This window comes from Phyllostomus discolor, chromosome 8, assembly GCF_004126475.2.
Source record: "Phyllostomus discolor isolate MPI-MPIP mPhyDis1 chromosome 8, mPhyDis1.pri.v3, whole genome shotgun sequence".
Classification (NCBI taxonomy): domain Eukaryota; kingdom Metazoa; phylum Chordata; class Mammalia; order Chiroptera; family Phyllostomidae; genus Phyllostomus; species Phyllostomus discolor.
Genome location: NC_040910.2, coordinates 103,087,004 through 103,114,757, shown reverse-complemented (window position 1 = coordinate 103,114,757; position 27,754 = coordinate 103,087,004). Strand labels below are relative to the sequence as shown.

General features: G+C 46.8%; 1 protein-coding gene across 1 annotated transcript in view; it reads right to left on the bottom strand.

Annotated features, from left to right (window-relative positions):
• SKAP1 (src kinase associated phosphoprotein 1) overlaps positions 1-27,754 on the bottom strand; it is a 263,510-nt gene that overhangs the window by 4,574 nt on the left and 231,182 nt on the right. The window contains exons 10-11 of the mRNA XM_036033815.1: positions 26,210-26,260; positions 17,969-18,069 (exon numbers count right to left, since the gene is read on the bottom strand). Coding sequence (XP_035889708.1) covers positions 17,969-18,069; positions 26,210-26,260 — 152 coding nt within the window. The remainder of the gene's footprint in view (positions 1-17,968; positions 18,070-26,209; positions 26,261-27,754) is intronic.

The following is a 27,754-nucleotide window of genomic DNA, read 5'->3' as shown; positions in this document are numbered from 1 at the left end:
TCGTTGTGGAGGTCTTCCAGAGTTCTGTCCTTGCCGTCCGGCTCCAGGCACTTGCCCTGAGCACACGCCTCTGCTGTTTAGCTATCATGTCCGTGAGTGAATGACCCTCCACCGGAACTCCAGCCCGGCTCTGAGTGACGGATTCCCAGTACCCAAGTGCATGTCCGTCAAGCTGCTCAAACTCCGCAGATCCTGAATTTAACCCATCACTCTGCTTCTGTTTCCAGCCCCACCCCCAAACTTTCTTCATCTCCTGGGTTCTCTCGGTGAAGGGCACCACGACAGATTCAGTTACTCCAGCCGGAAACCCGAGAGTCATTCATTCCCAGCTGCACCCTCCTTTTCCCATCGGTCCTTGAGCTCTGTCTGTTCTCCTTCTAAAATATTATGGGAATCCACCTACCTCTCTCCATTCTCGCTGACAATACTCCAGAGTCATGTCACTGTCATTTCTCAGGAGGACTGTGGGAACAACCTCCAGACTGTTCCGTATACCCATTCTCATTCTCCTCCCATTACTCTTCATTCTGCAGCTAGAATCTTTCTGAGATTCTTTCTAAGAATCTTTCTAAGATGTACAATGAAAATACCACTGCTGTGCTCAAAACCTTGAAGTGGGTTCCCACTGCCTACTGTCAGCTTCTTAACCAGGCAGACAAGGCCCTGCGAGACCTAGCCCCACCCACCGCCCAGCACTTTCGCTCACCCCCTTGATCTGCTGGACCCAGGGTGAAACAGGCCCGGTCTCAGCCGTTCCCATGGGCTACAGGCTCTCTCCTCTCGGAGCCCTTCCCCTGCCTATTAGCCTCTACGTCCTTCCTCCCTTTCAGGAGCTCACTCCTAAGCAACCTTCAGATCTTAATTCCTGAGTCTTTCTAGATTCTCTAGAAGCCTCTCCTTGCCAATCCCTGCATGGGGGGTGGGGGGCTCAGCTACGTGGTCCACAGCGCTGCACCCTACACTTCCCCGGAAACGAGTCCATCACGCTGTCTTGTCCTGGTCTGCTTTTGTCTCAGTGCCCGTCATCAGAGGGAAGTTTCTATGAGAACTGGGGCCTTGTTGGTTTCTTTTGCTGCTGTAGTCCCAGCACTCAGCACAGAATGGGGCCCCAAAAATCCTTAAATGGGATTATGAAGAAATGAAGGGAGCAGTAGGGATTCGCACTCCCAGTTGGGCAGATCTAGTTACAACTGACTCCCAAATATCCTCCTGGTGATTGAACCAGTTGTGGCAGGAAGAGAGCAACTGCCTTTGGGGACAGTTTTCCCAAATGGCTCCCTAAATACCGTGAAGACAGCCTCAGGAGGCCTAAGAAGTGAGACTACTGAGTTGGCCCTAAAAAGGAACAGAGCATTACCTTTAAAAGTCAGTCTGAAATAAATGACTGTGTCCACGGCCTCTCCCCCACTGTTCCCACCGCACATCAGCCCCTCCCCCGGGCCGACTCCCCTACTGTCTGCACTGCCTCACAGGAAACTACCCAGAGTTCCTTAGCCTATGCCGTTAGAACATTTTAAAGCTCCAATCGGTACAAGTTATGTTCCTGTCCGTCTCCCAACACTGAAGTTAGGGCAGTTCCTGCCGTCAGTTTTCTTGTAGTAGTGCCTGGGTCAGCAGGTCACTGCAGTGGCCGTGTCTATATAGAGCCTTGCTGTGAAGGGGAAACATGTCCTCCTGTCTCGTGGTAACTCATAAAAACTTTAGCTTTAGCTCTTCCATTACCTCACGGGCGGGGTGCAGGGGCACAATGATGTCTGACAGTCCTCTGATCGTGGTCGGCTTGCTTAAACATGTGTGAGGACTGGCCTCCCACCTGCCAGATGCTGTCATTGTCATCACCCGAGGGGGTCCGAGAGGATACTGTCTCCCCGGAGACCATTCAAGCCCCCTACTCTGCCTCACACTTGGCTGCATCCGCCTTTAGCCGTAATGCCAGGAGTAGGGGCTGAGCCTTGGGAAGGTGCTCTCTGCCAACTCGGAGAGGGTGCAAACGGGAAGCAGATGAGGCCCGGCAGGGCACCTGCGAAGGCCAGGCGCCCAGTCAGCGTGCTCTTGCTCGCGGGGCACACTGACCCTGCCGACCACAGATGTGGCAGTTCTCGCGGTGGTGCGAACCGAAATGAGTGAGATCAACTCTCTGCCCTTCAAAACAAAAGAGCAGGCAGGAGTGAGAGGAGAATGGCCCAGTCTCAGAGACCATATGAATCTTGCTGGGGGAGCCGAGGAGCTTAATCAAAGCACCCACAGGTCTTGGGATCTGACTGCCTTTTCCAGATTTCATCCTTGGCTGGATACCCGCAAAGGGCTGCAGGGCTGAGACGCTTAAAGCATGAATGGAAAATTTCTAGCCTACTCTTTCACTGCCACCCCCCACGCATTGCTCCAGCCCAGTCTGAACACCACGAGGTATTTTAAAATAATTTTTACTTTGATGAATTGCTGGGGAGTCCACAATTGCTCATAATCAAAGAGAGAAAAATGCAAATGAGATCCGGCCGAGAACTATCACCACCAAACGTTTATTTCACTGCACAGTGCCAAAAAGAATTAAAACAACATTAAACTCACAGCAATCATGTTTAAGCCCTCGTTTCCAAGTGCCAAATTGCACCACTCTGGATCATACAGATGTTCGTTAATTATGCTAATTTTTATTAAACTATTAAAATGGAGAGAGCACTGGCTCAGCCAGGCAGACCCCGGCTCTGAATGAACTCTGCTCGTGTCTAGAGGTGCTAATTTACTGCGTTTTTATTAAGTTGCTGATTCTTGGATTTCAGTTTTGGGATGGCAGAGGGAACTGAATTCCTGGGATCAACAATTTTCAATAAAGTTTGACTTCTTTTTGCCCAGATGTTTGGGGAGATCGGAAAAATGCTGAGGCACTCCCAGGAGACCTGAAATCCCCCATGTGGGGATACGTCCCTACAGGTGACGGTGTTAGGGAACCAGAACTATGAAGGCTCCCCACCCTGTAGCTCCGTACACACTGTGCATGGCAGAGCTGAGATGTTAATTATACAGCATTGTTAATTGAAGATACTTTAGATAACATTATAAAAAGCTATTTAAAAAAACCCCTCACATCAGTGCTTGCTTCTCGCCCCAACAGTCTTCAGAAGCCTTTCGCTTGAAAACAGTACAATGTATGGTTTGTTCTCATCATCATATTTCCAGGCTCGATTAAACATCTGTTTCCCTCAACATCAAACCTGCCCCACCTCACTGAACCCCCGCCAACGAAGGAGTCTTAAACATGACGGTTGGCTACTGGGATTCCATTATCTGGTTGGAGAAGCCACGGGCCCGGATGGGCAGAGCACGGAGAGAACCCGCAACAGACACAAGCACTCACCATTAGCAACGATCAAAAGTGTTTATGGGGGATTGCACACCGCCATAAAAGGATTTATGCTGCTAATCTCCATCGACAAGGAAAAAAAAAAAACACCCACCCTACCAAACCTGCCATAAAAAGAACAGCAAATTCTATAAACAAAAAGCAGTATGGCCACCAACCACGGGCACGTCGCGCAGCGTGACGCTGCCTCCAGTGGCTTCCCATTGCTGTTTATGGTTTCGAGGCTGTCACGGACCTCCTCAGTGCTCCTCCTGTCACAGGGCCCCGAGTCCCCGTGCGGGGCTGCAAATACCCTGTCAGTAGGTGTCAGGGGATATCAGGGGGGAAAACCAGCAGGCGCCCATCATAAGCCTTAAAAGAGATTACATACCCCGACGCCGTGATTGCTGCATTTTAATTTCTCTCCTCCCTGCTGGTTCCTATTTGTATAAGCTCTTCCATGGCTCCCCTGGAGTAGCACAGACATGACCTGGAATGACCATCCTGTCTTGGGATGAGAATTCAATTTCCAGGCTCAGTGACTCCTAGGCTGTTCCAACAACAGGAAATCACCATCCTCTAGGACAGATTCTTAAACTGGAGTCTGTGAACCCCTTGCCTGTCTGTGGGTGGACGCCAGGGGTCTTTGAACTCTTTGAGACCGGTGTGAAATTTTGTGTGTGTGTGTGCACACACGTCCTGCCCCTGGGGTGCGGGCCAGAGCGTTCATCGGGTTCTCAGAGGACTTGTAAATCCCCTAGAGTTTGCGGATGGTCACTCTGGTGGGGAGGGAATGCAATGGTCTTTCGTCTTTGTGTCCTGGATTGGCACTGGGGCCCAGCGTGGCCCTTGTCACCTCCCTCCCCACTTCTAAAAAAAACAATGAAATCAAGAATCCTTGTTCCTGCCGCCCTGGGTTTCGGTGGCTTCAGTCCTCTAGCTGCAGAATCTATTTCTTCTTCAAATGTTGACCAAGCTTGCTTTTCTCTCCTAAGGCATCAACCCTGTCATTGTGACTTGAAAGTCGTGGTGTCTTCCCATAGCTTCCATTCGAATTCACATGATAGCTTTTGGAACAAGCTGATTGACACTGTCAGCTCCCCTGAGAATATTCCTAATAGAAATGTTCTCTTCTCACACTGAACTGGGCTCCGACAAGCCTCTGTGGAACAAGGTTCCCAGAAAAATGTCTCCTACTTTTGTTCTTCCAACCATCAGAGTTCACTGTCTCAGTGCTTGTAAACAAGGGAGCTCGTCTTCAAGAGAACAATCAATCAGCCCCTAACATGAAGGATCAATACATGCTTGATATATGTATGGGAAAGGCCAATCAATCTCAGAATTGCTCATTTATGATTGCTTATTTCTCTCATTAGTGCTTGTTGTGCAACGTACGTTATCATCAGTAAAGATGGGGAATTGGAGTGCCTAGGTGGCGTAGGTTGTGATATTCCGGGGTCAGCCAAAAGCATCGTATTTTTACTCTGGACTGGCCCACAATTTCTGTATTCTTAAAACCCAGCTTTGGAAATTTAATGCTTTCCGAAGATCCCATAAATTATTAAATAAGTTGAGGGCTCTAACTCAGCACCCTTCCGACTGCTGAGAAAAACAAGACTGGGGACAGGAATTGCTCGTGAAAGGCGAACAGGTGCCTGTTTTCCAGCACAAGTGGTTCTGGGAAGAGATTCTGCGGAAGGAGAAAGGAAGTGGTCAGCTGGGTGGACGGTGGGTTAGTGGCGGTATTGGAACCTGCCAAAGGGCCGGAACTCATGCGTGGTGGCTAAACCCGGGGTAGCTTGGGGGCCTCTTCAGGCTGTTTCAAACTGTATTTTAAGTTGGCAATCATTTTCTCTTGTTTCCATTATTCAGAGTTTTGGTCTATGAATCTTGAAAATGAATCATGAAATTTGCCTTAATTGAACCAGTTTATTGTTACATTTCAGGGAACTTGCTAACCTGGAGGTTGGAAGGTGCCAGGACTCGGGGTAGTCGGGGAAAGGTATGTGCACATAAACATGGGGACACGGAAAGCCTGGCCGGCCAGTGAAAGCAGTTGGGGGAGTGCAGGGCAGCAGCGTGCAAAGGCCACTGCCCGGCCAAGAGCCGAGTGCTCCGAGAAGAGGAGCGGTGTCAGCCGGACGGAGGGTCTGCGAGCGCTCCAGTGCAAGGCAGCATTGGGCCTCAGGTCTGAGGCTTATGTCCTGTACTGGGTGTGAGTGGATAACAGTCAAGTCAAGGCCTGGGAGGTGTGCAGGACCTGTGCACAAACTGGACATAATTGGTGATGGAAGTGTGTGCAAAACTCAGAGTGTGCATGGCGGAAAACTCATGAGCTGTAAATGGAAGAGAGGCGGTGGAACAGGGCGATAAGGAAAGAGAGAGAAGGAAAACACGCAACTTGAACTTTGCCTAGAGAACAGAGAAAGGGGAAAGGGAAGGTAAACACCGTGTGGTTGGGAGAGAACAAGGTGCCAAGTGCGGAATCCGGGAACAATAGAGACAGCACCATTTTGGAGCTGATAGAATTGTGATACCATGTGAGACCGGCGTATTAATATGTATTCCATAAACTGTGCAGCTCGCAGCTCTGCACCGCTCTGTTTTGCTCTGACCGCAGTACCAGCCTCAGGCACCACAACACAATTTGGAAACAATGTGACGGAAATGTTTAATCTGCTCGGCCCATCTGTGCTGCGTATTTCTCCAGATCTCCCTGAGAGAGGCGCCTTGAATCTCCACATTGCCTTTAATATTCTCCTAAATCACCTCCCCACTGCACTTCAAGGGCCATTGCTACAATATCACAGGTTCATCTAAAGTGCAATGGGGAGGGGGTGGGGAGGAGGCACAGGCCGGGATATTTTTTATTTTAAAATAATTTCCAGAGATGGTCTTTTCTGCTTCCTTTAAAGAAAAAAAAAGAAGAAAAGTTATTCTACTGTTGCCGTAAGGTTATTGAGGTTGTTTGGTGCAAAACAGGGTAGGACAGAGTGGAATCATTCTCCAAAGAATTATTTTTATTAATCTTGATTCCCTCAATTGGACATGGGAGGGGGTGCGCAGGTGCTCGTTTTCTCTTATCTCTTTCCCTCGCACCTTGCTGGGGTGAGGTGCCCCTCTGAGGCTGGTGCCTCTCTGCTTCTCTGTTTATGCCGCCACGTTGGGTATGGGCTCGACTGTGCCCTGCCCCAAACAAAGCCATCTTGTTCAGGACAGGTACACATTTAGTCCCCCGCTGACATGCCTTCATCAGAAAGGGACGCTGTCTGTCTCATTCATTTTAGTTTAAAATCTTAGGTGTTTCTCTTTAAGTACAGACGCTGAGTGTCAGGTTTTGCTGCCTTTGCCCCACGCGGTTTTGCCAGGTTCTGTGACTGGGGGGCCAGCCTGTAGGAGGCTGGGGTCGGTTTCAGGGAACGAGAGGATGACAAGTCACCATGTTCCAGACCGTAGACAAATGGAAGTGAGTTGCACATCACCATGAAAATTAGGATTCCTTTTGCTTTGTGAATTAAAGAAATGAATAATTTAATCCTCAAGATTGTTCCAGCGAGGGAACGGCAACGTCCCAGTTGCGGAGCCCTACAGCCTGTCGGTGTGTTACATCATCTGCACACACAGGCGTTTCCATGACAACCGCTTATAGCTTCATTTCCTGGATCCCTCTAGGGGGTGTCACAGCCAGATCCACCTGCTTTTCACCCTACCCTCGGTGGGGTCATGGTAAGGTCGCCAGAATAAATGAATGCGGGCACTAATGATCTGTTTACTGCTGTTTATGCTCTGTGTGTGTCAGGGGCACGCACATTTAGAGAGCTCATTATGGTTGCAATTAGAATGCACCATCGCTAGATATTTAACTCCTTTTTCTTTTAAATTAGCATTTTAATAACATTCTTTGAGCAGAGAAACAAAATGACCATTTTTCACGGACAAACTTCTAGCTGTAGGTGCAACTTTAATGGCAAAGTTGTGAAGGGGAAAGAAGGGAGGAAAAAAAAAAGGCCATTTTTACTACTTTCACCCTCCTCTTTACCAAAAGGATATTTTTATTTGCTTTCTAACACACTCAATTTCCTAAATTTGTTTTGAATCCAATTATTTTGGGTGGTTTAAAGTTCCGTGTTCTTGTTGGACGGAAATTAGCAGCAATTGGAATTAACTTTCTTTGTGACCTGTGAAAGGGGCTAAAATAATTACCAGTGTGTATAAGCAACCCTTTCTCCAAAAGACCCTCGCTGTAGGATTGGGCTGTGATCCAACGATACTATTATCAGAATATCTTTATACAGTAATTGCAGGGCTATTTTCTTTAAAAAGGTGATTGCAATGATCGTTTCTGTTTTATAATTCTTAGGGTTATCTTAAAGAGGATCAATGATGACAAAAGCATCATTGATGACAGGATAAATATGAAGCAGAAAGAATGAAAAGAACACCCCATGATTTGCCAGTGAAAATGGCGCGATCTTACAGTATCAAAAAGCATGGGAGACAGACCAGGAGAGATACAATGTAGAGACCCAGTGGCTCAGGCTGTTCCATAAGGCATTTTCCTTTTAGGAATCTGCCAGCACCTTTGCTAGGTGTTTATAGATGCTGCGTTTGCAAAAAGTACAGTGAAAAATAACAATTTGAATGTTTCGATTATCTTTCCCAGTCCATTCCATTTTCATTATTTATTTCCTATAAATCGGGACCTTGCCGCACATAATTCTGCAGACAAGGAGCTGGATGGGACAGCCAATGTGAACGGGGAGATGGATGGTGGGCGCGTGGAAGACAGATGCTATGCGTTTATGAAAAGGAGCAGTATGTCTGCATGTGGACATCCACGAAGTAGAGCAAGCGAGCGTGTAAACCGTAGCTGGTATTTATAGGTGGGAAAAAAAAAGTGTGAGGAAGATGGTATGGGAACGAGCGCGCTGAGCCTGGAGAGGGCTTGCTTCTTTCCTGTCCTCTCGGAATCCACGTCCAAGTTCCGCGAAGATGCCCTGCGTTTGCCGTGGCTCCTGTGATACCTCTCACGCCTTTCCATGACAACAGACGGGGGTTTGCACAGCCAGAAGACTCAGGAGGTCAATAGTTGAAGAGCAAGACTTAGAAAGAGAGATATTTATTGACACCACAACGATCCCACTAAAAAACCCCCCACAGAAGGAGGAAAAAAGATGTAAAGACGCAGCGGGGTGGTGGGGGGGAACAAGCTGTTCTAAAAAAAAATTCAGGTTTAAAATGTTTATGCTTTTTGAATCAGCCTCCTTGCACCTTAGAAGCTGCCATTTCATAAATAAAATACGGGTGGCATAGCTATAATTTGGTGATAGCTACCCCAGGACATATCTGGATGCACTTCTGTTATTTTAATTAAATACTGCATTATGGTTTGTGACAACTACATAGCTACGGCGTAAATGAATTCAGAATTAAAGTGTTACTTAGGCATCCAGTAATTTTTGTTTCATTCCTCAGTTTTACAAAGCAAATAGCTATAAAATCAAGATGTTTGTTCATTTACAGATGGAGCAGGGTTGTTGCTGCTGTTTTTTTCTCCTTAATCCTCATGCACAAAAAAGGAAGACAGAGCTGAGTCTGGCTCCTCTCAACACTCTCCGCTTATGAGCCACATCACAAAGAAAAACACATCCTCTTCACTGTGATGCGAAATGCTGAATATTAATTGCTGGTATTATGCTTATCTTTCCAGCCGGGTCTGTCTTTCCACAATTATTCTGATGAGCTGCAGTCTTGCACTGCCAGGAGATTTTTCTTCTTTGTTTAACAGTTAGAAACCTATTGTATTTTATTAAAAAAAAAATCTTAAAGTTCACAATGCTCCTTGGAAGTTTTTAGTATCTGGAACTCTTCCCAAAGACAGAATATTAGTGGGAACAGAGAAGCCGCTGAAGCTCTTTGCTAAAAAAAAAATGCACATTTCTGCATCTAAAAAAATATTTTTTCATTCTAGCAATATTAATATTTCCTTAATGACACTGGAGCGGGTATAACAATTTGACAGAACAGCTGGTTAGTTTAAATGTCATTTCAGTAGCAAATCATAAGAAAGGTTCAGAATATTCTCATTTAATAACAGATTTTCACTCAAAATTAATGTGGTCGAATAAAAGGAATTTTGCTCAAATCTGGCCACATGTAATTGTAGCTTTAATGTGTCATAGGTCAAGATGAAAGTTTTTAGAGAGTGAGTTTTCTGAAACCTTGTCTTATTTCCAGTTTGACAATCTATATAATTTTTTATTAGTCCTAAACACCGCATGTCTGGCAATCTCTGCTAATGCGAGCTTTTCTGTGTTCTCACCAATTACCCCGGGTCCCGCATTACTAATCCTATAACCTCATTTGCAATGAGGTTATAATTTGCTTCAATATTTTGCTAGTTTGGTCAGAGAGCTGGGTGCACACGCTACCGGGAAACACTGGTAGATAGAGGTTTAGGGAAGCCGAGTTCCCTTTGAGAAAATAATTACACGGAAACAAAGCTTTTGTGACTCCTTCTAAATAGAGCATCTCACTGAAATGTCACGCAGCCTCTTTGGCAGTTTAGTGAGGAGTTTATTACTAAATCTCTGTCTAATAAACGTGCAGTTGACTCTGGAGGAGCTGCTTGTTATAAGACTGGCGGTGGGAAATGAAGGGAATGTCACAGTTAAAGACACAAATTTTCCCCATAATATATTCGAATGGAAACCTCTGAATCCAATACTACATGGGCATATCTAATAAATTCACAATATTTCAGTCTCAACAGCCTTCACCGGTTAGTTTTAAAGATTTATGTGGTAAAAAATTACTCAGTGATGAATATGGTTTATTCTGTGCAGTATTGGAGGTATAAGGAATTAAACTACCGTCTTTAACAGTGAATTTATTATTACCTCTGTCAAAAGACGAACACTTTAACAGCACTTGTTATAAATTCACTGCAAAATAAATGGCTGGAATTTTTTACGCTGGAGTTTGTACAGCACTGGGCGATGCTGAACATTAACCTAAACCTGCCAGGGCTTATGTGGTTCTAGGTAAACATTTCTGTCTGGGCTTCGTAGTTAATTATCTGATCTGGGACACTCCACCTGCCTGAGGAGTGAGTGTGTGTGTGTGTGTGTGTGTGCATGCAGAAAGTGCAAGGTCCCGTCCAGGATGACAGTTGAGGAGTAGTAAGGAGATGAGAGTGGAAAATGCCTATTTTATTCTCTCCCTTTTTTAAAGTGGGTTCTATAATAAAAACGGCCAGGATTTGGAGGGCACAGTCGTTACGGGGAGCGGCCTCTCGTTAGCAGGTCTGTGTGCACGTGTACTCACACACACACAAACACCCTCTCCCTTTTGTCCTCTCTCGGAATGGGTGTCCCCTCATTTATAAAAATTACCTGGAAGGAATGAGGCTGCCAGGGTTTGTTCTAGACGATTGGTTCCTGTCTGGGGGAAAGGAATGGCCCCGACTGAATTTGACCGGTGTGTGACCGTTGCCTTCCAGCTGACCCCAGATCTCATTCCCATCCTCCTGACTCTGTGGCTTCCCATGGGGGTTATTAATGAGAGAAAACACCATCATCATCATCATCTTCGTCATCACGGCACAGTGTTGACCTGCTTGTTAACATGGAATGGGGTGGTGGGGACAGCCTCTGCTTCTCTTTCATATCATCATAAATAAGAAAAGATATTTTCCGACGGCATCCCCCTCGCCCGCCCCCTTGGGTTAGGTCAGAGGTGAAGAATAGCTCTTTGACAGGCATTGATCAGTTTCATCACACGGTTTGGGCGGCCAGTGCCCCGGGCCTGCATTCTCCCCACTTTCTACCCCCGAAATCACCTCCCAAACAACCCCGCCCATCCCCCACGCGGCCAGGCGGAGGGCAGCGGTGCCTGAGGAAGTCCTAAATGGACACTAGATGTCACCAAACACCTCCTTTCCCTCAGAGCCCTGAAATTAAAAACAAAACAAAACAAAACAAAAATCCCTTCATTTAAAGCAATTGAAGGAATTAACCTATCTGTTTTTACGAGGGTGCTTGTCACATTCAACTAAGCACACTTAAAAGAGGAAGTATTGCTTCATTCGGTTGATTTTCACAACTTACAAACCTCTTTCGGAGGGGTCTGCGGTCAAGGCAGGGGAGAGGTCTGCGTTCTGTAAGGGGTCCTTGGAGGGAGGAGGTGGAGGACGCTGGGCTCTCAAAAGCCCGTCCTACCGGCCACGGGGCTTTGTTAGCAGGGGCCAGGTGTGGGGGAGCGGCCCTGCTGCGCTCAGACAACCGGGAGCTGGGTGTGGAGCCAGGATCCAGCCCGAGTTTCAGCAGCTCCAACCCTGTGCTGGAAGCTGAGTATCACTCAAGGTGACAAAATCAGTCCATCCTTGTCCACATACAGCCCATGGCCACCTCACAGCGCCGTGTATTATTTGTTAAACTTGGACTTAGCTTTAAGGCTCCCTGTTTCCATATCAGCTGCACTGGGAGAGAAGACAAGCGAAGCCTGGTGTGTTTGGGACACAAGAATAGCACCCCCCACCCCAGCTAAGCCTCCATGTAAGTATAAACCTTATGGGGGGCCCAACTTGTTGTTCCATGGCTGGCTTCCGGGGGAATAAAGTGGCTGGACGGACCTTGGAAGAGCCTCAGGCCGCCTCATGAAGCACATAACACAGCCCAGGAGATCAGGAGATGTAGCCCGCTGACTCGGTCTACCTTCAGTGCGAGACCGCGTTCATTCAGGGAACCCCTGTCCCTTCTAGTCCACGGAGAAAGAATTTCTCTTGCCTTTCCTCTCTAATTCACCCTTATCTGCTGGACATCTTGTGTGATCCATATAAACGAATTCCAGAAAGGAGGCTTAATTTCTAAGTGGGCATCGAAGTTACCTTCCATGGTAGAACAAGCATGTTTATTATTCTGAAAAGAGGTTCCCTAGTGAGGGACCCGGGAGCCAGGAAGACAGAGTCACCTCTCTGGAAGCCGGGACCTCTGACTTGTCCCAGCCACACAGCGACTTCGTACCTCCCTCCCTCCCACTCGTAATAAAGGCCCGCGGCGGTGCTGGTCCACGGAAGGGCCTTGCAGCCCCCACATAAAAGAAGCGAAGCCAGGGCACGGCGTTACCGCATGGAGGGTGATTCAGCACCTGCCCTGTCATGCCTGGTGCCCAGGCTGAATGGATTTCTGGAGTCCACCTGTTGTTGAACCCCTGCCAGGTACTGATGGCCACTAACCCCCAAATCACTTTCCCCCGCCGTTGATGTTGGGAATGTCAGACAGGACTGAGCGGCAGCCGGCATGTATTTCAAACACAGCAGATGGATTTTTATATTAGCTCCTATTTCATGTTCAGGCAGAGCGACCGCCACACTAAAACCGCAGCCTCGACGCTGCCGAGTTGCTTCTGTGAGATTAATTCTGTGAAATTAATTGGGACAAGATTGAAAAGGAAATTAAAATGCAGCTGAGTGAACAGGCCTTTCAAACACCTTTTCCCTGCTCTATTCAAACTCGAATTCTGCCACGGTCGCAGGCATCGTGGGAAGTAATTTACGAGAGGCAGGCTCTCAGGGGCCATCGGTTACGTATGAGGGGACTTGCAGAAGCGCCACAATCTGGAGGCACTGAGCGGCGCTCGACACCCCGCTGCGGCCTGAGCTGTGTCCCTGAACCGGGTGGCAACCGTGCTCGGTCCCTGCCTCAGAAAGAGCTGCTCGGGACTCTCTGGGCCTGCAAGGAACGTGGGGACATCACCATCCGCCGGGCCCATGGATCTCCTGCGTTATTCAAATCTCCCTTTAGTCTATCCGAAGACCCCAACCGGAGCTCAGAGAACTGAGTGGGCATGAATGGCCTGGGGCTGAGGGATGCATGGACGGGGGCAGGGGTGGGTCTGCGGGCGCCCTGCTGACTGCACCGTTGGTCGAGGTTTCAGAGCCTGGACACAGGGCTCTGGCCTCTCCACAGAGAACGTTGAGTGGCCGATCCGGTTTGTCAGTGATGAAATCCCAGACCAGGAAAGGCACAGTGGGCTCCCATGCAGGCCTCTTCACTGCCACTTCTAAGTGAGAAACTTTTGTGCTTCTGGGTGTCTCCATGAAGAGGTCTCGGCAGGACACGCTACCTTTTTCTCTCTCTCAACCCACCAATGATTTACTGATTGCTAGTATGTACCCAGTATCGAACCCCAAAAGTTTACCGTCCGTGGAAAAGGGGGGCCGAGGGTTGCCATCTCCTAGGTGACAGGCACTTTACACAGAGTCCCTAATGTACGCACCACAACGCCCTGCGAGCAGACGTTAGCCCGATTTGTATAGATGAGGAGACTGAGGGTTAGCGGGATTAAGGGACTTGGCTCAGGGTCACACAAGTAACCCATGTGTTACAGACTTGCTCCCCTAAGAGTGGGACAGGTGGGGGGCATTTGGTTATCTGTGGGGTGCATCTTTCTTGCCCTGCCACTCACTCCCTCTGGAATTTTTTTTAAAGGGTAAACAACTCTCTGGGAGCCTTCCTAGGCCCTAACAGAGTCAAGATTGGGTCGGGTTGTACTTGGGCAACTACTGAAGAACAGCAGGGGGCAGCATGACCCCAAGAATAAAGCTGTTACCGCCCGCCGCCCCCTCCCCCCCCTTCACACTCCCACCCCAATTCCCCATCCTGGGGCCATTATCCACCCACCACCTTCGAAATATTTCTTTTATCACACAATGAGAGGCGGTAGGGAGGGGGCACACACATTAATGAGGGCCAAAAACATGTAAAAAGCTCACAGTTGGAATTTTTTGTTCATTTAATCTGGCTAAACACTAAAAGCTGAGGCACATTGTTGGGTGGAATTTCTTTGGCAGTTCTGCAGGGTCGGGTGATATCTGAGGTGGGAGGAGCCTCAGAAGTCACCCAACGCGGCTCCCTCCTGGTATCCGTGAGGAAACGGACTGGTCCAGGTAAGCTGAGCTGTGTGCACCCTGGCCAGTCTCGTCCTGCCTTTCTCAGGGAGAGAGACTCCCTCAGGTTCCTACACAGCAGGCCTTTCTTGCCTGACACAGGTTCTCCTGGCCAGAGGGAAAAGTAAGATGGAGAATTCTAGAACTCCTTTTCTGGACTAACCTCAGCTTGGGTCAGTTTTGTTCCTCCAGATGTGAGGCACAGGCTGCAGAGTATAACTGACTCCAAGGGAGGGGGGGGAGGCCAGCTGGGGCTACAGTGGAATGCGTTCGGGAGCCCTGTGGGAGAAAATTCCCGAGACTAGGTATTACCGGACATATGAATAGAAAGATAGCTGAGAGGGGTAGTGGAATCTCTTTTTCTGCCTGTCCGAACTGGTTAATTTGGGTTTCTTGGAGGCGAGGGAATGGATTGGGTGGCCTTTTAAGGTTCCTTCCTGTCCGAGGACTCTTATTGAGTTAGGTAATATAATAAAGGTAAATCCAATCAGAAAGGCTCCCCAAGCTGATGTTAACAGGAATGGAGCTTTATGAGGGAAACTTCAGCTGAGCTCCTAGTTTCTCATTTCCTCTTCTGCAGTGCAGGAGTTAGCAACACGGAGAAGGGAGGCAGCTGGCGTGGCTTTGGGGGGAAGAAATGTGCTATTACAGTGGTAAGGGATGAAATGGACTCATGACCTTCCGGAGATGGAGCGAGAAGCCTGAGAGAACCAGGGAAGCAAGGCATTCTCACTGAATTAAATTCTGATATATTAGTTTTGAGTGATGGAGGAAGGGAAGGGGGTTGGTTAAAAAATAAACAGGTCTGGGAGCTCCCCATGTTCTTCGTTATCTCTTAAAAATACAACAGCCCTGGCAACTACGCACAGCTCCTTACGGCTGGGCAAGTCACCACACGGCCCCTTCTAAATGGAGGAAAGGGACCCCCAGTGAGAAGCCATTAACAAAGGCAAAAGACATGCAAAACAAACAAAATAATCATGACCCAGAGAGAAGGCCAGCAGACAGTCTGGCTCTGTTCTCCCCACCTCCTGCTGCAGGCACCTCAGACAATGTAAACAGCTAATTTGTTCACCTGCAGGCTCTGGGCAAACAGAGGCCTGGTCACACCTGAGTGGATAACTCGATTACCCCTATAATGCCAGCGTGGTAATGTACACAAATTCTATTACACAGCAAACCTTGCTTTCGGGCATTTGAAATACCAATCAGGCCAATGTCCACTCCCTTCTTTGCTTCCAATTTATTTTTGGTGTTAGGGCTGCACGGGAATGGCACGAGGGGGGTGCCGAGTTAGGACTTGGGAAGAAATTACTAGAAGACTGTGATCTCCCTCAGTAGGGCTCTTGCAGGCCTCCAAGTCTCTTGAAAAGGGTGAGGTCTGACTTTGGTCCTGGTTCGGAGGGAACTTGTTAGATCCACTGAATGGTACCTTGGGCCGACCCTCGTCTGTTTCCTAAGAGCTTACAGTGTATTTCAAACTGGGACAAACCTTAGACAAGGTGGTTGCATTCACAGAAAACACACAAACTACCAGTGATGGGTTAATGACACAGTGGGTTTTCAAGATTCCTTTATGGAATCCACATACTCATCATTTAAAGGGCAGATTGTGCCTAGTTCAAAAATGTGTTTGTACAAAGGTACTACATCAAACTAGAAAGTTTTTTCACAGCAAAGGAAAACATCAACAAAATAAAAAGACAACCTACAGAATGGGAGGACATATTTGCCAATACGTCTGAAAAGGATTAATATCCAAAATTTATAAAGAACTTACAAAACTCAACACCAATCTCCCCCCCCCCGCCCCCCGCAAAAAAAACATAACCCAGTTAAAAAATGGGAGAAAGAGCTGAATAGACACTTCTCCAAAGAGGACACACAGATGGCCAATAGAGATATAAAATATGCTCAACATCACTAATCATCAGAGAAATGCAAATAAAAACCACAATTAAATACCATCTCACACCTGTCAGAATGGCTCTCATCAATAAATCAACAAACGAATGCTGGCGAGGATGTGGAGAAAGGGGAAGGAACCCTTTTGCACTGGTGGGACTGCAGACTGGTGCAGCCACTATAGAAAGCAGTATGGAGGTACTTCAAAAATTTAAAAATGAATCTTTTTTGACCCAGTGGTCTCACTTGTGGGAATATATCCAAAGGAACATGAAACACTAATTCAAAAGAAATAAGCACCCCTATGTTCATTGCAGTGTTATTTACAATTGCTAAGATATGGAAGCAGCCCAAGTATCCATCAGTAGATGAGTGGATAAACAACTACAGGACATTTACACAGTGGAATACTACTCAGTTGTAAAAAAGAAGAAAAATTTTACCCTTTGTGACAGGTTGGATGGACCTGCAGAACATTATGCTAAGTGAAATAAGCCAGTCAGAGGAAGACAAATACCATGTGATCTCACTCATATGTGGATTCTAATGAACTAAACTAACAAGCAAAATAGAGTCAGACTCATAGATACAGAGCAGGATGACAGCTAAGGGGTGGGCAGGGGAGGGGGTAGAGGGATGGAGCAAAAAGGGTAAAAGGACTCACGGACATGGACAACAGTGTGGCGATTGTGCGGGGGGAGTATAAAGGAACTAAATGATAATGGAGAAATACAATAAAAAGATTAAAACATAAAATAATATTTAATGTCATGAGAAAAAATTGTGTTTGTAGATCTTGATTGACCTCATGGAGAGAGAACTTTTTAAAACATTTTTTCAGGGAGGACCTACTTCCTTAGCCCACCTAACGCAGAATACATGCAGTCTTTCATTACAAAGATGCTGCTGATTCCTTAGCAGCCAATAAGTTCTGAATCTTCTTCACATTGGTGATGGATCTATAATAATCTATCCCCCCACCCCAATTCTTTTATGATCAGAAACACTGTGTGAGATGATTACCTGGGGCTAGGGGTTCACTTTGTGATGGAGGGAGAAAATAAAGTTGGCTGGTCCTTTTGGGGTTCGATTCACTGTCTTGGCCTTATCAGCACTTGCTCAGACCAACTGAGCCAGCTAGCTCTGACTCCTCCCCATACATGGTTATCTTCAGTTCTGTTTATTGATAAATGAAATAAGAAGGCTGCTGACCTAGCCAGAATGTTTTTAAGAGTAATATATGGTAATAAATGATGCTTACAGTGATGATATTTTAAGCATCACAAGACCCTAAAAAATCAAATTTTGATTGGTATCATTTTAGTATTATGTGTACCTAATTATATTTTTTTAAATTTGAAAACTGGTTCCTGGATCTGGATTTTTTAAACACTTTTTAAAAAAAAGATTTTATTTATTTATTTTTAGAGAGGGAAGGGAAGGAGAAAGAGAGAGAAAGAGAAACATCAATGTGCAGTTGCTGGGGGCCATGGCCTGCAACCCAGGCATGTACCCTGACTGGGAATTGAACCTGGGATGCTTTGGTTTGCAGCCCGTGCTCAATCCACTGAGCTACACCAGCCAGGGCCTGGATCTGGATTTTCATTCGAAATTTTTCCCTAAGAATTATAAGTCAATGGGAATGGATATGTGAAGCAGCCGAATACTACACACAGGAGGAGAGCACGACGCGGGACCATGCTGGTTACGGCGACTACACCATCCAGAGCGAAGAAGCAGACTTGTGACCCATGCCCCGCACTCGGAGTCCTTACCTTGCTCAGGATGCGGATGAGGTCGCCCCGTTGGAAGGACAGTTCATCTGGCTGCTCGCCGTAGCAATCCCATAGGCCCTGGTAGTAACTGGCATAGTCCACTGGTCAAAGACAGGAGAAATCAAAGTTAAAAAGGCTGTCTTTTTCTACAGAGCCCACATTTGTGCTTGCAATGGAAGCCAGTGTTCTGATATCGCCCCTAGGACACCTAAGATTCAGGGGGGCCGGGATGAGATACAGCTAAACCCTCAGCTGGAGCAAAGGACTGTGGGAGAAGGAGATCATTAACTAACATTAAATATTTACAGATCACCCTTAGTCGGATGCTATTCAATAATATGATAAATACATTCATTTATTAACAAAAGAAAATCAGGCAGGTGATTTTTCACTTGGGTGGTAAGTAAGCAGCATAAAGTAATTTCCTGCTAGACTTTCTTGATCCAGGGTGTCCAAACCATCGGGGTGCCTTCCTTCATTACGCATTTGAAGGAGTGGGGTACGTCTCTGACTTCCTATTTATAAGCGAGGCCGTGTCAGTCTCGCCAGCCGGCCTCCTCTGCTGTGGAGGAGCTTCTTCCTGGGCCCTTCCCACCCAGGTACCATGTGAGGTAATCACCAATAAATATGGAAACAAATGGCCCAGTCTTTAAGTGGAACCAAGGGGGTGTCTCATCCATTACAACTGAATTCTGGGTGGGCTGGCCCTTTTCCAGCATCTCATTTGTAGACCCTGCACATGTCTGCCAAGATTTATCTGCAAGCCCCCAGGGGAGCAGAAACCAAAGTGATCTGCATTAAAAATGAAAGCAACTCAAGACGACAAACCAAGCTTTAGAAGCAGCGGGAGAGATTTACTGAGCTTCTCAGCGAGACTAGATGGCAGTGATGCCACAGGACAGCCATCGATTCTTAACAATGAAGAATTCGTATTGATCTTCTCCTACCCGGAAAGGTTAAACACTAGAGTACAAAGTGGGAGAGGATCTGGGGATTTGAATGGCAGGAGAGCTAATGCCCACTGGAGCGGGGTAATGCAGCGGTGCTCCTCCTGCCTGAGGATGCTGTGCGTGGGAGCTGCAAGCAAAGCGCCTGTCGTTGGGAGTCGAGAGTCCTGAGTTCTCATGAAAACCTAAGGGATTTGGGGGGCCCGAGTTTTACTAGTTCCCACCCTTCCCTTCATTTGGCTTGCCCCTCCCATGAGGAGTGATGGTGCTAGTCGCTGAGGACGGGAATCGATCAGGGGCAAGTGGGCATTCGGGGGACACAGGCCCTGGCCATACTTCCTTTTTTTCTGCTTGTTACTAACTTATGAGCAATTTAAATAATACAGGCACAGGGGAACAAAATCCTTGTATATGTCTCCGGAAAAGAACTTTAGTAGGAACCTTAACGTGCACAGAAACAGAGGAAGGACGGAGCCATTTAGCTAAGACTCAGCTATTGCCAACAGCAGTATACACGTTAACCATGCAGAAACTCGGGTGTGTGTTCTGGGCACAGAGAGTGGTTTGTACGCGCAGCAGACAACAGAGGGCAGCAAACGAGACAGCTACGCTGGAAATGTTGTACCGCAGAGGTTAAGAGTATTTTTGGAAGGAACAACACTTTGGGATAAAAATGCTACCTGTTGAAAGGGCAAGGCATCTATTCCTCGGATGTCAATGAATGAAATAATAGAGAAATATCAGCCCTGGCTGGTGTAACTCTGGATTGAGCGCGGGCTGTGAACCAAAGTATCGCAGGTTCGATTCCCAGCCAGGACACATGCCAGGGTTGCAGGCCATGGCCCCCAGCAACCGCACATTCATGTTTCTCTCTCTCTCTCTCTCTCCCTCCCCTCTCTAAAAAATAAATAAATCTTTAAAAAAATTAAAAAAAAAAGAAATATCAGTCCCTGAAAAGTAAAAGTAGTTTTCCCAGAAGATACATTAATGCATTTCAGTTGTAATAGAGTTGATTAATCACCCAAGAGTTTGACTTAATTTAGGGATGAAAAGTATAGTAGCATCAATGTAACATGGTAGAGAAAATAATTTTATAAAAATAGATATTTAAAACATAACTTGAGCCCTGGCTGGCATAGCTTAGTGGATTGAGCATGGGCTGTGAACCGAAGTGTCGCAGGTTCGATTCCCAGTCAGGGTACATGCCTGGGTTGCAGGCCATGACCCCCAGCAACTGCACATTGATGTTTCTCTCTCTCTCTCTCTCTCCCTCCCTTCCCTCTCTAAAAATAAATAAGTAAAATCTTAAAAAAAAGGGCTGAGAGCAACTGGCTACCACTTAAAAAAATAAAACATAACTTGATATATCCGAATGGTAAGACTGACAACATTATCTTGTCTTTTCCTGGCCTAGCAGATGGTCACTGCGGAGCACTGCTTCCCACAGCCTGCGTGTGGGGCAGCGCCTAAGACCGTGAGTACCTTTTGGCTATACATGTACGAAAATGATTCGATACTGAGGATATAAGGCGACTGGGGAGAACACCCGCACAAAGATCTATTATAGAAGCACAATAGATCACAGAGAAAACAAGAAGACAGGAGGAAAAGGAAGACCTTTCAAGAAAAAATAAAGACAGAAAATGGAATACTACTCGGCTGTGAAAAAGAGGAACATTTTACCACTTACAATGGCATTGATAGACTTGGAGAACCCTATGTAAAGTGAAATAAGCCAGTCAGAGGAAGACAAATACCATACAATACCACTCATATGTGGAACCTAGTGAATGAGCAGAATAGAGATCGGCTCACAGACGGAGAGCAGATGCCAGCTAGTGAGGGGTGGGGAGGTTAGAGGGCAGAGGGACTGAGCCAAAAGGGAAAAGGACTCATGGACATGGACGATAGTGTGGTGATTATGGTAGGGGGAGGGAGGTGTAAGGGGACTAAATGGTAATGGAAACAAAAATTAAAAAAAATAAAATATATATAATTTAAAAAAGAAAGATATTTTTTGGTGTGATTAAAAAAAGAAAGAAAATGCCTTCAGTTCTCTATCAGCTGAAGGCCAAACTAAGACAGAACTCAGGAATCCGGGAGACAGGTGAGCATAGCCCAAGAACTGGAATTGTCCGAACCATAACAAAAAAAAGGTCTAAAAAAATGAAACAGAATGAAGGGCTACAATGGGAAAAAAGGTTGGACTTGCTGTTTAGGTAGAAATATTCTGGTATTAACTGGACAAGGCTGGATTCCGTATTTTAAACTCTCAGTTTAAAACCGCACGTACTCACATACTCTCAGTGTGTGTGGTGTGCACTCACTCCTGTGTTAAGTGTGAACATAACTTCGCTGCATTCACTCCTAAGCATTCATTCACCAAACACATACACAGCATTTCCCTAGTGCTAGGGACTCCTCCAGAGGCTGGGCATTCTGCACCGGCCACACATGGTTCCTGCCCTCAGGGCTACCGAATGCCTCCTTATTGGTGACTGCACTATGTCATGTCTGCGAAGGAGAAGTTGAGGGTCCTGTGGAGGACAGGGAATCTAACCTAGTTCCGACGCTTTAGTTATGGGATAAAAACCTGACCGAGAGTGCGAGTTATCTACACATCTTGCAGAGGGGAAGAGGTAAAGGCTCTTATTGCTGAAGCTTGGCCCCAGGAAGGGCTTGAAGGCGGGAGTCTGCAGGGTCCACCCAGCTTCTCCCTAAACTCGCTCAGCATAGCCCACAACGAGGGGATGCGTGAGGGGACTTCGGTGTCTTTAGGTCAGTGAGGAGCAGGGAGCCCGAGAGAGAGGGAGCTGCCGCGGGGGCCAGACTGGGGCTCCTTTGGGTTTGCACCACTCTGGCAGCCGTCTGAGATCGGCAAACGGCGCGGCGTTCTGACCATTTAATTAATTCGAAACATCCTCATTCTCATTTTGAAGACATTATTCCATCTAATTATTTTTTTTTCCAGTCTGTCCATTTGGAAGGAAAAACAAAAGAATAAAGCTTAATGCCAGTATTTCTCAACGTCTCTCCAAAAAAACGAACTCTGCACTAAATAAAGCCTGGTAATTCAAAAGCAAAGCGCTAATATATTCAGCATAAAACAGACAGAGGACCTACAGCAATAATGACACCACTAATAACTAAAACAGTTATAATAATTAACAACAATTACAATGATAGAGAAAGCTAATGGATACGATCATGGCGTTTAAATTGCTAGCGGAGCTGAGAAGGACTTTTACTAGAGAAAAAAGCGGGGTGGGGGGCAGCGTGTTACTCTGTTTATCTCATGTAAGAGAACCTAAGCTCCAACCACACAAAATGTCATAGAAAAAATTGCAACAGACCAAGTTAAAAAAATACTGTTTCTCTCTCTTTTCTAGGTGTTTACTTCAAAGCATTTGTCATTGCACACCACGTCCTTTATAACCAGTGGTAGTAAGTTCTCCTGTGACTGAGGCCAAGCTGGTGCTGCTGTTGACAGAGTTAGTATGTGCAAATGATCCTCTAGGATGCAGAGTGTCCTGGGGTGAAAGGGCCAGGATGCCCTTCTGCCTCAAGCCTTCCTTAGGGACAATAGAGCCTGACTGTGTTCCTTCCAGAGTTCAAGTGTGATCTTGGGCTTTTGTTTGGGGGTCACTGGGAAGTTCCAGAATTCAAGCTGTGACCAACAAAAAGAGGCTAAACGCAGGTCAGCAGGTGATGAGCGAAAGGGTTGTGCCAACGAGGCCTGGCATCGGGGTGCAACTACTTAAAGATTACAGAAAAGAGAGATAGAGAGAGAAGACAGGTAAGGCCAGTCCCTCCGAGAGCCTGGGTTGGTAAGACTTGGACAAAGGAGACCAGAGCAGTGGCCTGAGGGGAGGGACTTGGCAACGTCACCATGTTCGGCCCATTGAAGCAGTGTGAGTGTCATTCCATGTAACTAACTAATTCAGAAGGAAATGGCCCCGGCTGGGGAGCTCAGTTGGTTAGAGCATTGTCCCAATATCTCCAGGTTTGATCCCTGGTCAGGGCACATACAAGAATCCACCAATGAATGCGTAACTAAGTGGAACAATGAATCGAAGTTTCTCTTGCCCTCTTTAAAAATCAATACATTAAAAAAGAGAAAGAAAAACGAAACAAGATGCTAGGGCATTGTTTAAAAAAAAAGAAGGAAATGCATGAAAAGATTTGCCAAGCTTATTGACTGTGATGGCAGAACAGAAGAGCTACTGACCAATAATACCATTTGCTCGTTTTCATAGCTCTTTAATCTTGCTTTGTGAGGTTATTATGTTCTTTCATGCTATAAGTCTGGTCTCGAAGCGGGAACACTCAGAGACCCAGATCCTCATCTCCTGTGCCCTGTTTACTGGGCCAACATTGTAGCTGGCTGAAAATCAACTCCTGTTTGGTCCTGGGAAATAAGTTTCAAGAAAATAAGAGCTGCAAACGCCCCTGTGGTTTCCGTTTCTATGCGTAGCCGTTTACTCCCTGGCGGGCACCACAGTGGGAAGAATGCCTCCGGGATGCAAGGCTCATCAGCGACATTTCTCCACCCTGTGGGAACGACGGAACATCGGCTCCTCCTTGGCTGAGCTCGCCCACACTTTTCAGAGTAAAATGAGACTGTTTTCAAGGCCTTTCTTGGTCAGAGATTTTACGTATCTAAGGATGGTATGTGTCTCGAGCTCTGCTTTTTATTGGACGTGGCAGACCCAAGCGCACGGCTAGCAGTTTTCATATAAACACCAGAGAATGAGCTTTATTTTTGGTTACCTGGACGTTGCCTTCTCGCGATCGGCAAGGGAGATAAACGCTCATCGCCGAAGACACTCGTGTTAGACTGTTAGGCTGATGGGTTGGAATGGAGCGAACATCTGAGGTGTTGAAGAGTCGCTCATTAAAATAACCCTGTTACTAACAGTCACGCTGTAAACCAAGCTCTTTATAGATTGAGCAATCAATACTACAAGGCTGTGATAGATTTTCTAGGTAACAGAATAAAATAAAAGAAATTACATCTTACGGGGTCATTAACACCCAATAAGGATAAACTGAATTCCTTTTTTTCCCCTCCTTCTGATACGATCTGGTTGGGCTTTAAAAATGTTAGCAATTCCATTAGCAGAAAGCACAGCATCCTGGGAACAAAATCCCTGGAATGGTAGGGGAGATGAACTTTAAAGGTAGCCTTGCTAACCACAGTATCTTTTAGGAGAAAAGATTCCGCCCCCCTCTCAAAAGGCACGTGTCACCTGAGAAAAACTACATGAGCCAAACTTGTGTAGCTTGTCTATTACATGAGAATTCACATTGTTTTATTTTTTAAATATATTTCATTGATTATGCTATTACAGCTGTCCCATGGTTTTCTCCCCTTTATTCCCCTCTGCCCTGCACCCCCTCCCACCAGCATTCCCCCACTTAGTTCATGTCCATGGGTCGTACGTATAAGTTCTTTGGTTTCTCCATTTCCTGCACTTTCCACATTGATTCAGAGCACCCTGCCATTTTCATGCCTTTGTTGGGGCTGCCCACCCTTCCCCCGGACCTCTATATTTTATTGTTATAACGCTAAGTGATGGCGTGTGGATGCTACATATTTGTGGCTGTTTCTATAGCCCCTTTGGAGAACAGGCACTACATAAATTTAATAAATACATAAATAAACACAAATCATAAAAATTCCCGCCTCAGATTGGGCAGAGTGTGCAAAGCCCCCCTCCGTGTTTCAGCCACCAAGTCACCAGTCACCGTGACTGGTGGGACGTACAAACTGCAGAAACGTATTCAGAGCCCTACCGCACTTTAACAACACCTATTTCGGAGGCACAAAAGGGGTTTCTTAATGCACAAACACCTACCTGAGTTATAGCTGCTGGAACAGTTAAGAAATAAGTCTCCCCTCCTCCCCCTCCCCCAGCTAGAACCTCAGAAAGAGAGGCGGAACGAGCAACTGAGAGGAAGGAGGAATCTGAAATGGAATTTCAGACTTTTGCCAGCAGACCGCAGCTTGCTGAATGCAGTTTACTATGACGCTGGCCCCAGGAAGCTTGCAGTTGTGCCATGCAAGCTGCCCACGTGACCGGTTTCCTTCCCGCTCTGGGGGTGGAAGTCGGGGGAGAAAAGACCTACGTGGGACGTGGGTTGGCTAGCAAACAGAGTTTCTGTTGGAAGTCTGTGTAGCAAGTAGAAAACGGTAGAAAACGGGCACTAGAAGGGACTAAACCCCATGTGTCAATCGTCATGAGGTCCTTGAAGCTACTCGAACACCCGCCTCTCTTCTCTCTCTCTCTCCTGCTTTAGCACATGCCTCTTTGCAGTCTTCTCTCTCCCTTGGGAGAAGCTGGGCTCTTATGAAGTCGGGTCCTTCGCTAAACCTCTTACATATTCGCTCCCCGTAGAGAATGAATCAAGGAAAGGGACTTCGCTGAGTGGATGAAGAAGAGAAGAAAAGGCACAAGGGAAGGACGGGAGAAGGAAAGGGAAGAAATAGGAACAGAGAAATGGAGAGGGAGCAGGGAGGGGAAGAGGAAAAGAACTCCGAGGCTTAAGACTTGAATAGAATCTCTAAGGAAAAACGAGCCAGGGTCTGAATCAACCACGAGGAAGGCTTTGCTGGTGGAATGAATGTCCTTCAGGTGGCCTTTGCAACACCTTCCTTTCCTGATGACGACAGAACAGGCCCGTGGTCCATTTACAGAGGCTTTAGAGGGGCACCTGACCTCAGAAAGGATGGGCTCACTAACAGCCTGAAGCATGGGTAACGGTCTGGGATGAGTAAGATGTGATTCTGTATTCAGCGGACCTGTTACATATTCATCGCCAAGGGTGCCTGGAATCAGACGCGGCCATCAGGAGTCTGTGTCACCAAGCAGCTCTATCCTTCACCCCACGCGCACTTCGCAGCTCTGACACATCTCCATTCCCCTCTGAACTCCCCATCTCCGGGTCTCTCGGAGAGGAGGCATTTCCATTCTTCCCATGCTCAATCCTCCGATCTCTTAGAGATGAGGCAATTCTATTTCCCCTGTGCTGATTTCAGAAATACTGATAGGAAAAAAATAAATATCTGGTTTGGCTTCCACCCTCTCTAGGATCAATCTCAGCCGTTGTGGGAACATTCATTAAAGTGAATAGGTGGCTGCTTTGAAAGTTAAGATGTTTCTCTATGCAGGCATCTTAGTTGGGGCTTTTGAGGCCTGCAGACCAGTACCTTCCTAATTAGCGAGCCCTGTAAGATGAGGAAGTCCGGGCCCCGCGTCCCGCCCACTGCCCGCGCAGCACGCAGCGCTCGTACCTCTTTTGGGTCCGGCGCCACCCTCCTCCTCCTCCAGATCGAGCTCGTCATCTGTGGGGGAGACACAGCATCAGCACTAGCAGTTCGCGGGCAACAGTCTCGCGTTGTTTGTATCTCTCACCTCCGCACGCTCTCTTTTTTAAGGAAATAGTTACCATGTTCCTTTAAAAAACCATCTCTCACCTTCAGACTGGCCGTCTCCTTCTCCCCTCCCTGTACCGTACCTTCACCCACCAACAGTTTAAAGGACTCACTCTGTGCAAGGTACTGCACTCGGAACCGGACAAGCCCGGCACAGCCCTGCCCTCGCGGAGTTTCTGACCCGCTGGATTACTCGGGAGCCTATCCCTAAATCCTAGTCCTCTTCCTCAAACCTGGTTTCTTCTCCTCTTCTGGAATTCTCTTCCAAATGTATCGACTCCATGTAAATGTCCAGACTTAGAGGGCGTGTGTGTGTATGTGTGTGTGGAGTTGAGCACGTGTTTAAACCCTCCGTGATTAATTTAGTCCTTAATGTATCGAGCTTTGTTCAGCTGTAACGGAAGCTGGCCATGTACATGATTTTATGTTCCTAGTACTCGGGGCTTGTAGTTATCTTTTTACTGGTGTTGTTCAGCCTGCCTTGTTCATTAGAGTGTAAGCTCCTGAAGGCAGTTGGAATGGTCTTTTAATTAATTGCTACAGGTGCACAATGGGTTCTAAGTCAGCACTATTGTCTAACTCCAGTCAAGGGTTTCTACGGTCAAAGTCACAACATGACTGGCTTGTGTTTCTTGTCCTCATTAACCTGTTTCAGCTCAGACGTCACACTATCTGATAACGTCGGGCCTCTGTGAGGGAAGCACGGGTCCTTGCACACTCACGCAGAGTGAATGGGGCATAATTAGTATCATCCTGAGCCCTGAATACTTTGTTTCTTCTGGCCATATTGCCTTTCCTTTCTCTTTTGGGGTCTTAGGGCACTTGCCCGTCTTGCGTCCTCATAGTTATGCCACTGAGTGGAACTTCTTGAGGAGATGGCTTAGGGGGATAGTCCCCCCACTTATTTGAAAATACATGGCTTATGGGGCAATATAAATTCTGATATGTCAGACTAGGGGAAATAAACTCTAAGCTCATAAATAAGAAGAAACAACATAACATAGTTTAGACTATTAATGAGATCATTGACTTTGTATACAAAATGATACAATTCCCCTGCAAAAATAAAAACCAAGGGGTTAATATTCTGGAGGAGTAAGTCACCTGTTATCAAGGTAACAGATGCCTGTATATATGTTTACCCTACAAGACACTTCGACTCGAGGTTCATTATCTCCGTGTGGGACCAAGCGGCAGAGCACTTCCCCCGTGCCACTCGCAGTGCTCTCTGCGCGCCTCCGCCAGGACTGAGGGTGCGAGATGTTGGAGGAGTAAGATCAAAGGTCAAAACGGATCATGATAAAAAGAATCATGTTAGACATCAGTCTTGGCACATTGTCTTCTTGCTCCTTCCTTCCTTCCTTCCTTCCTTCCTTTCTTCCTTCCTTCCTTCCTTCGCGACGA